At 33.1% G+C, this 12,307-nt stretch overlaps 1 protein-coding gene and 1 pseudogene across 1 annotated transcript; one reads left to right on the plus strand and one right to left on the minus strand.

Moving 5' to 3' along the window:
- The first annotated feature begins 1,110 nt into the window (after positions 1–1,110).
- Positions 1,111–2,705, plus strand: LOC143577392 (protein SENSITIVE TO PROTON RHIZOTOXICITY 1 pseudogene; annotated as a pseudogene).
- Positions 2,706–5,141: 2,436 nt separating this feature from the next.
- Positions 5,142–8,169, minus strand: LOC143577404 (NAC domain-containing protein 30-like). The gene is made up of 3 exons (XM_077061242.1): positions 7,886–8,169; positions 6,544–6,819; positions 5,142–5,561 (listed from the first exon to the last, which is right to left on the minus strand). Exons 1-3 carry the CDS (start codon positions 8,046–8,048, stop codon positions 5,161–5,163), a joined length of 840 nt encoding a protein of 279 aa, XP_076917357.1. The 5' UTR covers positions 8,049–8,169; the 3' UTR covers positions 5,142–5,160.
- Between the last annotated feature and the right edge of the window lie 4,138 nt (positions 8,170–12,307).

A 12,307-nucleotide genomic window follows, 5' to 3' on the forward strand; every position in this document is an offset into this window, starting at 1 on the left:
AACGTAAAAGCCAACAAAAAATGAAACCAACAAAACAACCCATCTAAGATATACTTTTACAATATTCAGATCAAGTTGAGAGGTTTTAACCAGCATTCTACACGAATGAAGCAATAACAATTGTAAAGTTAAACACCACTAGTTGTAATAATTGAGACTTGTACAACTCGTACTTTGCTTAGGATATCTATGATCCTCGTCTACTACTTGATCATGTACTATAATTCAACATATAATTACACAAATATACGAGTTTAATTCATTAACTTATATTTATTTAAAAGACATTATCACTTTTACGGGATGGTCATGCAAGTTTTTCCAAAAAGTTTCTTTTACATATAAATATGGGTTTGAAACCTAACAGGACAATTTTGTTTGTTAGTACTAGGATGAAGAGTGATTGTTGTTAAAATTATAAAAATATATTTATTAAAATAATTATAAACAATTGTTTCTAAAAAGTCAAAACAGCTTTACTTAACAGAAAGATCGGAGTCGTCCATGTGCGTAAGCACATATTATGTTTAATCACTTGGGTTTAGAAAGTCGAGAGGAGGTTGAGAAACCCAACCGAATCGAATCAAACTAAACTAAACCGAATCGAACTGAACCGTTTGCTTGCTTATTCACCAATAATAATATTCAAAATAAAAAAAGAAAGAGAAGAAGAGGTGGAAGCATCGTCACTTGTTTCTACAATCCCAAGTCAGATTCCTCTTCTCCTCTATTATTATTATTCAAACCCTATCTATCATCTTCATCATTATTATTCATCAACATCTTCAGCCTCATGCTTCTTCTTCAATTATAATAATAAGGTAATCAATTAATCAATCAATTATCTCTTGCTTTTGCTTTTGATTGATATTATCATTCTTACTTACTAATTGCTTCTTCGTTCCATTCCCATGCCCCCAATGACTTTATCATGCTTGCTTATTTTCTTGTTTGACTTTTTTTTTCATTCTTATTAAATTAAATTAATTCGATTGAGGATTAAATTAATATTTGCTGTTCATTAATCTCATCTGTTACTGTTACTGTTACTGTTGCTAGTCTGTTAGGCCAATTGATTAATTGACTGATTCTGATTATCAATCTGTATCTGTATGCATCAGATCAGATCTAACAATGGACGCTAGAAACAATAACCATTTGACTTCTAGCACCTCTAATGAAATGAACCCTCGCCTTTATGACTCCCGCCAACCCTCGGTTTTCGATTACGATTCCGTCATCAGAAAACAAGTGCAGCAAACGCTCCCACCCTCGTTGACCCAAGTCAATTTCATCCCGCAACCAGCGAAATCTCAGTTATGGGATCCCAAAACCATGCTCGGTAACCTCTCCGTCATGGAAGATAAGATTCATCAGCTTCGGGAACTCGTGCACTTGATACTAGCCAAATCGTCAGTCGATCAACGTCAACCGGATCAGCTTCTGATTCAGCAGCAGCAGCTCGTGACCGCGGATCTCACTTCCATTATTATTCAGCTCATATCGACCGCAGGTAGTCTTCTTCCTTCGGTCAACCATTTTCCGAATGCAAATCCGTCTGTCGGTAATGGAGTCAAAGTGTCCGATAATAACTGTAATGGTAATGCTAATGATAATCATAATTATCATAGTGATAGTAATACGCTTAGGAATATGGTAAGCAAAGTTGAAGAGCATCCAACGGAAACCGATCATGTGGATCATATGGATGTTCACGAAGACCATGATGATGACGTGGAAGAAGGCGAGCATCTTCCTCCGGGATCTTATGAAATTCTGCAGCTTGAAAAGGAAGAGATTCTGGCCCCGCACACGCATTTTTGCGTAATATGCGGAAAGGGTTTCAAGCGTGACGCCAATCTAAGAATGCATATGAGAGGTCATGGTGATGAGTATAAAACGCCTGCAGCGTTAGCAAAACCGCATAAGGAAACGGGGTCGGAAGCAAAGCTTGTTAAAAGATACTCGTGCCCGTTTGTTGGTTGTAAGAGGAATAAGGATCATAAGAAGTTTCAGCCTTTGAAGACGATATTGTGTGTGAAGAATCATTATAAACGAAGTCATTGCGATAAAAGCTTCACGTGTAGTCGTTGCAACACGAAGAAGTTCTCGGTTATTGCGGATCTTAAAACGCACGAGAAGCATTGTGGACGAGACAGGTGGCTTTGTTCGTGTGGTACAACTTTTTCAAGAAAAGATAAGCTTTTTGGACATATTTCTCTTTTCCAAGGACACACACCTGCAATTCCTTTGGATGAACCTAAAGTTGGTTTATTACATGATCAAGATGATAATAATAATAATAGTAATAATACTAATACTAATAATAATACTATTAATAATATTGAAGGGTCTAAAGAGGTTGGATTCTTTGATTTCAATTTCAACTCCAATGGTTCAAGTGGATCCGGGGTTGTTGGAGAGCCAAGTGGATCCGGGCTTGTTGGGGAGCCGAGTGCTTGTTTTTCACCGTTCCAAGACTTTTCTAGAAATATGTTTGACGAGTCGGACAGTTTGTCATTTCTGTTATCAGGGTCGTGTAATTACATGTGGAAGAACGGAGGGGAGTCGAGTTCCAAAGATCAATAACGACGAAAATTTCTATTTTTTATGTTTCTACATTGCATTTTAGGTAGTCAGTAATAGCTTTGTATTTCAATAAATTGATGTTTTTATTTTTATTTATATTATAGCTACTTTGATTTTATGGTATTTTCGTATCAGTTTGTGTTTTGGTATTTTCAGTAATCGTACACTGTCAGTTTATACGCTGTAATCGGGTCGGGCTTTGTGGGTCACAAGTCTAAACGGGCAATTTTGGTACACCTCGAAACAGATCTGGTTATCTAATCGATTATCGTTTCCTTTGCAGCACTACCTGTGAGGGTAACAAGCAACCAGGGTTATGTGTTCTCTTCTGTTTATTTTGATGTACATATGTTGGTTTTAAAGATCTTTTACATAGAAATTTGTCTTAAAACAATCTTCTATATGTTATAGCTGATTTTTATGTAGTACATTTAGATGCCTACTATTGTTTCTTTGGTTTTATCACTTTATGTGCTGCTGAAAATTAATTTTTGAAATTAATTTTTCCCAAATCAACAAAATGAAAAGCTTTTTGAATTGATTTCCAAGAAGGCTATTATTATTATTATTATTATATTGTGGGGAATGTTAACGTACAAATGAAATTAACGTGCTAAACGTAAGAATCAAGTAGAGTAATTATATATACAAGTAGAGTAATTATGTGATTACATCATAGAGTTTTTACATAATTACTCTACTTGTATATATAATTACTATACTTGATTCTTACGTTTAACACGTTAATTTTATTTGTATTTGATCCAAACCTATTATATTATTATGCAACTTCTTAGGGTCTCCTCCAAATTGTTTTGTCTACTCTAGATGCGTCTATCATGGCATCACATGTTACTATGTTAGTTGACTTTTCCTTCTTTTAAAGATTCCTTAATATTATATTAAGGGTATGTACGGTTTAATTTGGGTTGGTTTTGGACTAAAATCAAACTAAAAAAATGATTTTAAATATTTGAAAACCCCTTCGGTTTTTGGTTATTAGGTTTTCAATTTGGTTTCTATTTTGCTATTTGAGCTTGAAAATTGTTAATTAATAAGTAAATGATTGTTATACATTTAAGCTAAAATATTTGAGTTACATATTTATTAAATGTTTTATATTATTTGAAATAAAGAAGGACAAAATGTAAATCTTTAAATTTGGTTTTGTTTGTTTTTATTGCATGAAAAACAAAAACCAAACCGTAAGTTCGATTTTTGCAAAACCATAACACAATAATTGTCGTTTTCAAAGTTCTAGTAATTTTTTAATATTCTAATTTATTATATTTAAAAGATCTTAAAGTAACCGAAAGATTATCCTTCCGTCAATAAGAAGTTAAAGGTTGTATAAAAGTCCGTTGGAAATTTCCGTCTACATGGGCATTATACCGACAGAGTTCTGTTGGTGTTGATTTTCACCGGCGAGATTGCTAAGGAATAATACGTCGGTGAAAGTCCAGCTTTCTTACAGTAATAAGTATGAAAAATGATTTTATTTATTATTTCACTTAATAACAATACGACAATCTTGAGTGTTGTATCACGTCTAAAATGTATTTAAACACGTAGTGGCTGACTAAGAGATGTGTCGAGCCTTGGCCGCCTCTTAGGGTCCAATGTCGTAGAAGGCCTTGAATTTTGAATTTATACATGCATGCTCAAACACATACATACATATAAAATCTTTTAAAACAATGACATATATATATATATTCTAAACTCACTACTTAAAAAAACAACTTATAAACATGCATATCCCAATTGTCCAAAATACAAATGTAATCCTATGTAGCCCATTAAACATTTAAACATAAACACACATGTTAATGGAATATGGGGTAATTGAGTATTTCAATTGGGTTTAGCCTACAATTTAATTGTGTTTTGTTTGTTGTTATCATAGTTATCATCGATCTTTGAAATTTCTTTTTTACATAATCGGGCTTTTTTTAGTACCCGAACTTTCGTAGACAGGCCTGCGTAGTTGACTATGTTGTCTAATGTTTGATCTTAAAGGATCATATGTCTTTGTCATAAGTTTATTCTTAAGCATATAGATCCAACAATCTTTTGGTTATATATAATTCAACATATGAATGCAGATAGTGATGAACGTCTAGCAACATATCACTGCCCCAATAACAAAAGACTTGTAAGTCATCTATTATTCCGATACGCTACATGCACTTTCATTAAAGCGATAGACGCTTATCTATAAGTTATCTTTTATGTAATATATATCTCGATAAACATGAGACATGATTTGACCCAATGATCCTATTTGGAAAAGGATTTCAAACCCATATTAACATTTAACAATTACTAAAAACAAGATTGGTACTACTAAATACCCAAGTAGATTTTAAACTTGGACTGTTCAATACAATCATACAAAGTAACATAATAATCTATAGCTATAAAACACATTTATAGAAATAACAACACCAACTAATAATATCTCTGTCCATTGACATTTTGATGTCAATTCAATGAAAATGACATTTAACACCAACAACCTAGTACTTGATCATAAACTTATTTTATTACGTAGCTTATATATTCCCAAGATTATAAATCAGAAATGTATCCAAAAAGGTGGCTGATCTGATCACAAGAATCGAGTTGGTTGTTTTGCACTATCAATGGCGTGACGGGTTTGTCTAAGTCAGGGTCGATTAGTTTTGCAATGCTATTCCAATCATCGTCGTTCTGGTTAAAATCATATTCATGATCTTCAACACGTGTTGAGCCTCTTGAAGCGATATTTGATTGTTCGAGTAACAAGTGGTTTGCGGGATCGACAAAGGGATCATGTTGATGTGAATCCGTCGATGGATTCGAATGGAATGATTGTGAAGGGGCAAATCGCCTAAAATTATTGGTTTGTAGGATATTGTTGTTCCATGCTTCATACCTTTGCTTTTGAATTGTATTTGGTTTCTTGAATGCCTTACAAACCACCCAGCCTTCTTCCTGCAACAACACAACACAAAACAAAATTAATTTCGTATTTTGAATATGAATTGGAGAAATTATTCACATTAAACGTACACGTACATATATCATTCATGCATACACTCTAAAGTCTAAACAACACATTCATGCATACACTCTAAAGTCTATTCAACACGTGACATTTATAATATGTATTTCATTTGTTTATATTGTATTTTTTGGCTTCATGGGACCCAATATAAAACCTTAAATCAAGCACACGTATAGTCTCACACTCTCATGCTTTATATTACAACAAATAAGGTGAGAGTTGTAGTGTTAACTAAATTCATTTTTAATAATGTGAGTCAGATTTTTTTAAAACGACAACTTGACACTAACTTATTCTACTTTTAAATTGAAACATTGTGTCTACAACCGGACTTGAACTCTCATCACTCATTTAGAGAAAAATAAATACTTATCTAACACTTTGATACCATTAAGGGAAAAAAGCATTTGGTATGTATTAATTAGAGCTTTATTTATACTAGATGGACAAATATCCATATTTTTCTTAATATATTGTAAAAAGATGTCTACTTCTAAAAGTGATTATTACCTAGCTAGTAATTACTAAATTGTGTTAATTGCATACTTTTTAATCTATGAAGACATGTGTACTGTTTCACAAGTATGCTAAATAACGAACTTTCAAGGTTAACCTCTATTAGTGGAAAAGTAGTGGGACTTGACGACTTTAAAGTAAGTGCATGCTATGCTATCAATTAAGAATATTGACACTTAAGGAAGCTTTCACATTTAAAGCATAAGCTAACGTGATCGACTCAACAGCCATCCACATCCACTAAACATAATGGAATACTTTGAAAAATGGCATCATGTTTATATAAGCATTTACAAATTGGTTATAAACATGCATGCACTTATCATGATCAAGAAAATAATCATGTACTTATAATAATTTATTTAAATTTGATCAGGATAGGAATTAACGTGCCTGAGGAGGGGAATGTTGAGACGATTGGAGGCGATATTCATGCATGATCCAATCACTTTTCCGACCATTTGGTGCACGCCCAATGTAGAAAACAAGTGTTTTCCTCATGCCGATGATCCTGTCTTTCGATACAACAGCTTTGTCTCTTCCTGTCGCCTTCCAAAAGCCTGCGGATGTTGCCCTATTTGTCCTTGTCCCTGTCGGGTACTTTCTATCTTTGTGACTGAAGAAAAACCACTCGTTTTCTTCCTCGTATCCCAGTTTGCACCTTCCTGCTCCCATGATATAAACAGATTAAATGAATATGTAGCATTCATTTGGTAACACTTCTATGCTTCTATATACATATGTTTTATTTTTGTTCATATCATTTTAATTTAATAAATTGTGTATTTTTTTGTATGTTTTATTAAATCATTACGGCAAAACTGTTTTCTTAAAACATCAAGTTCACAACTGAATAACTGATCACAACAAATAGAAATTAATCATGTTTATAATGTCTAAAATCATTTAAAGGAAGTCACTTTATGCGCATTACATAGGTGCACGGCCGATCCGAAAAGACGAACAAAATTTTGGGCTAAAGGCGAACTTTTTTTGGGACCTTAAGTAAAAGAAATATTTTGTTGGGTTTAAACAATTTAATTATAAATGAGCTTATTTGATTATGATTTAAGTTATGTAAAAAACTTTTGTATAAAAATAAGCTTAAAATTGTCTCAAATAAGACTAGAACCGACAACCTTATGATAGATATTATACCCCTTTACCATTAGACCAAGCTAGTGGTTATGTAATTAAGTTGAAACATTAATTATACACATGTTTTTGATAAAAATACATATAATTTTTTTTTTTGAAAACAAAAAATTTCGAGCCTAGCGGGTGGTCGGGTCTGTGGCCGTCGACTACCCTGCCATGCCTCAAAGACGGCCCTGCATAGGTGATAAGTTCCTTTGGCAAGTTGAAATTATTGAATCCGTACATATTCAATTACTTGTTTAATTATTTATTCATGTTAAAAACATCAACTTAATTATGCACATGTTTAAAACCATTAAACCGTGGTGTAACGTATTTATTTAAATGAGACAAGTATATGACCGGTCAAATCAGGTCGCGGTGTATTGTAATTAGGTTAAATAAGTTTGTTTAGGTGTTTTATGATTTAAAATGTAATTTTGTCCCAATTCAAACATGACCGATCAGTTAGACTACACGTAGTGATTTAATTAAAATGTTAAAAACATTTATTTCTAAAAAAACACTAAATATAAAGCCAAAACAGTTAAAAATAATGTTTTTTCTAAAGTGTGAATGAAGAATGCTAGGTACCTTGAATATCCCATGGCTCCATTCGGTAAAGATCAAGATCAACAATAACATGAAGATCGATATGCAGGGATTCAACTTTCCGTTTTAGATAATACCCAACAAGTTCTTCGTCAGTCGGATGAAATCTGAATCCAGGAGGAACACATGATGACTCCAACTCCATCTCTTTATTATGTATATATCCTCTTTAATTCTGTACAAATTACAAAATACAAAAAAGTTAACCAACTCATCTTCCCTACATGAAGAATATATGACTAAAATCGTCAACTACAAATAACTTAGTAGCCACCTCCACCTTGGTTGTTGCTCATTACATAGGTCACACCCCACACACACATATATATTTGTATATATGTTATTCAAACGTAAGTTTATTTATATATGTATTTTCTGATAAAATGAACTAAGACATTATAAGGTTTACTTGGGACAAAAGTAATGATTATTTAAGTAATATACTTCTTTTCTTTTAATACATCATTGATTATGTAATGCAAAACACAAGTAGAAAACTTGTTAGTTGTTACTAAGAAATCATCTAAAAGAAAACATATGTCATCAATCGAAACCAACTCTGGACCCGGAAAATATGTCACAATAGTTTTTTTAGTTGACTATCACTATACATTCACAAGGGTCCGTTTTGAGAGTTTTACATTGCAATTGCACTAAAAGGAAAAATTTATAGGGAAAGACCGACCGCATTCCATAAGAGTAGGTCCATCCCTGGTTGAAACATTCAATATGATCGACTACTACATAATAGTAATTTAGTGACACAGATGTTATAAGTCCTAACTTTACGTCTTTGAGAAAAATGATTAAAATATGAAACAAATAAAGAAAAAGATATAAGTGTAGTACTTGAGAAGGAGAAAAGGCGGTGTTAACTTATAAAAAAACATAAGACAAAGGTAATATTAGATAAGCCGAAAACATTGACTTTATGTTTGTTTATATATACAAGGTAAAGCATGTTGTGTGTTGTTTTCTTCGAGTGCATGTCACTCCATGTTTCCTCATCATAAGGTCATGGATGGTCTCACTTCACCCACTACCCCCCCCCCCCCCCCAATTATATATGCTCTATTTATCAAACACCTTCATTATATCAACATATATAAATATAGGCTTTTCTATATATATTATTCAGTTCCAACTTAACTAATCATGTCTCTAATTAGTTGTTTATTTAAGACCAAGGAAGTAATATAAGGCTGCGAGACACCTACAAAAGTACAATGTTTTAGTTACTTGACATTAGTAAAACATTATCATTTATTTAAAAACCTACCCGTAACGTTTTTTGATTTGCCATATTTCTTTTATAAACGACTTCGAGTCATAATTTGATGGTTCCCGAGGATGCACAACGCCGTTGAATTCTTTTGGTGATTCTGCCATCTAAGATAGCATATCCCACCCAAGCATGCCGCGTATCCACAAACAAGCATGTGGCATGCAAGGTGGCTACTAAGAAAAGGCATGTTCCGCTATCTGAGTATATAGCGGATTCCACCCACGCTTGCCACGCGTCCAACTCCAATCATCAAGTCCCTATTTCGCCATCTAAGATAGCAGAATCACCATTACTTCCCATGCACCACACGTACAAACCCGCAAACAATGAAATTCTTCCTATCTCCACTACACCATCAAAAAAGCTCCAAAAGTCTAGATTATCTAAAGGTAGCTTGTAGACACTTAATTAAAATAATCATAAACTTATTATACGAACGTAGATTTTCTTGTCATATGCTTATATATGTGTCATCCTCAAGCGGTACAAAATGCTTGTTTCTAATGAGAGTACTCGAGGATAAATACATGACACACGGGCAGACACTTGCACATGATACATAAATCGACATGATATTGTGATAAATTATCAAAGAGAAGATGAATTGAATAATCTTTTGTAATATATAATGGCATTTTCTAGTTCATGTAATTTCTATCTATGAATAATTAGCAACCACTATTTCAATAACTATGCAAGTTTGATGCAGAAGATATTAGGAATATAGGAACCGGAAAAGAACAAAAACCCGAAGGCATTTTATATAATCATAACAAGTAAAAAGCAAGTAGAAACTTACGAATAAAATCTTAGAATTGTCTTGTTGTTGCTGGCTGTACCCAAAATGGAGATCGTTAGCTAAATGGTTTTAAAGGTGAAAGAATGAAGAATAAGAGTATTTATACATAAGAAAGTAAGAAGAGATTGCGCGTGGGTGCGTGGGTGGCTATATGTTTTGTTTTGTGGATTTGGAATGAAAGGTTTGTTTTGGACGGCGCCACACCAAATATCACGCCACCTTCCACCGTTATTTTTTGCTTTAAGAATTCATTCAGTCAATCCATCCTACATATAAATATTTCACCCAATATATCTACATATATATAGATAGCTCGGATAAAAATTCTTATAAGAAGCAAACGTATAGGGAGTAATATGCAACCATATTAATCAGATCTCAATTCACTAATGAAACTATAGCTAGCTAGCATGGTAAAAATTATGTATATAGTTAAAAGATGGTATACTTGCAACAATTTTTAAACTCAAAACCTCTTCTTGAGAATAACTAAATTATAAAAAAACCCCTTTTATATCCACATGTGAATACTTGTTCCCTAAGCCAGTGTAGGCCTCGACAGCTGCTTAGGGGCTGCTATCACGGAGCCGGAACTTTAACTTATATATGTGTGTGTATAAAAAATTTATAACAATAACAAATAAATAAACACACTTGTATATAGTTTTTGTGCCTAGTTCTTTTTATAAATACAATGATAACAAAGTAACAGGGTAAGAATGCCCAATAGTGATAGTCCTATAGTCATTTTGTTTAGCCACTTGCCCACTATATATATCGTTTTTTTAACCCGTATATGTTTCGTTCAATACCAATTTTTTATTGTTTTAAACCGTAGTAGTTTGAGAGCGAACTTGGAAATTTGAACGTCAAGTTGACTCTCCTCTTTTAAAATATTGGGTTTTGCGGTTCAAAAAGGGCTTGCAGCGCAGCATGTTACTCGTTTGTCTTTTGTCTTAATTTAAATGTTATACCAAAATAAGTAAAAATAACATATTTGTGGAAAAATAATAAGAGCCTATTTTTCGGTATTTGCTTGGGACACCGATATTTCATAGACGAGTCTAGCTAAGTGTAAGGCAGACTCTATTCTATAATATTAGAGGGGATTGGGGATATATACACCACCAAAAAGGATTTGTACACCGCTAACACCTTTTGATTTTATAAACTTTGTTTTAAGAAAAAGGATAATTTTGTTTATTCTTTTGTACTTTACATAATACTTAAAAGAGGGTAGTCTTTTGTTGGAAATGAGTTCATATGTTAATACATTTTGGGATTTGTACATCCGATTTGAGTTATCCCAATATCAATGGAGTGTTCTTGCTTACATGCTTATTTGTGCTCTAAAGTTTCCAACTAATAGTTTACACAAGTATTATGACAACTTGACAAGTATGTATACCTAACTTTTTAAGTACCTTATCATTGCTCTGTCTTTGTTAGGGTGGTGGGAGTGGTCTCAAACTCACCCAACGTTCCAAACCACTTTTCATTCACTATTTTTTCATTCACGTCAGCGTCATATCATTTCATCCCACAATCATCGTAATCCATCTCAAAACACTTGTAACCAACCAAATCTATTTTCTAAATTAACAAAACTAAAATAAAAGGAAAGAAGACAGAATGGGATGGATATCGGCAAGTACTAAGCCCATTGGGAGGTTTTTGTTCGGTACCAAAGGGGACAAGCCGGTGTTCTCAAACCTTACTGATTCGGTCCCGAGAATTTAATGCTTTTGTAGAAGACGATTTGTTATTTTTGAACCATATGTAGTGTTATGAACACTACTTAAGTTTATTTTACTATCCCTACTTCGGATAACATGTTTTCGATCCGGAGCGGGGTTATGCTCATGTTGGTTAACCCTTCACGATCATTTCAAAGATATTTTGAGGCTGATTATTATATATTAATTTAGATGATAGAATCTAGCCGGTTAGTGGTTAGTGATGAAAGTTATTGTTCATAGATAAGAAAAAAAATAACCTGTAGTCTAGTGCGAATTAAGGAAACAGGTTTTCATCTTTGGGGCGGTTTGTGGGGTCGGTGGTGAAGGTTGTTGTGCCTTCTCAAGCCCACACAATCTATTCTTATTTCAATTCTCATCATTTTGCTTTCATTAACAAAATACATATAGATATGCATATCATTACATGATTTTATATAATAAAGCTAGATAATATTATAAGTGACACTAGGTTAGAAACCCCTATATTACACAATTGAATTCATTAAAAGAATATAATTGATAATTCACTTATATTTTTTTGTGTTGCTAGATTACATATTAAATTACATCTGAAAATGAAA

The sequence above is a fragment of the Bidens hawaiensis genome, unplaced genomic scaffold, assembly GCF_021521415.1.
Source record: "Bidens hawaiensis isolate Kalapana, Puna unplaced genomic scaffold, B.hawaiensis_p1.1 tig00028552_1, whole genome shotgun sequence".
Lineage (NCBI taxonomy): Eukaryota > Viridiplantae > Streptophyta > Magnoliopsida > Asterales > Asteraceae > Bidens > Bidens hawaiensis.

Bases quoted from the DNA above. Each gene is read 5' to 3' on its own strand.
- LOC143577404 (XM_077061242.1), bottom strand. From the start codon at position 8,048: ATGGAGTTGGAGTCATCATGTGTTCCTCCTGGATTCAGATTTCATCCG. The intron at 6,820-7,885 runs GTACCTAGCATT...TCATGGGAGCAG, and splicing joins GGAGCCATGGGATATTCAAG to GAAGGTGCAAACTGGGATAC. The intron at 5,562-6,543 runs GTTAATTCCTAT...TGTTGCAGGAAG, and splicing joins ACATTCCCCTCCTCAGGCAC to AAGGCTGGGTGGTTTGTAAG.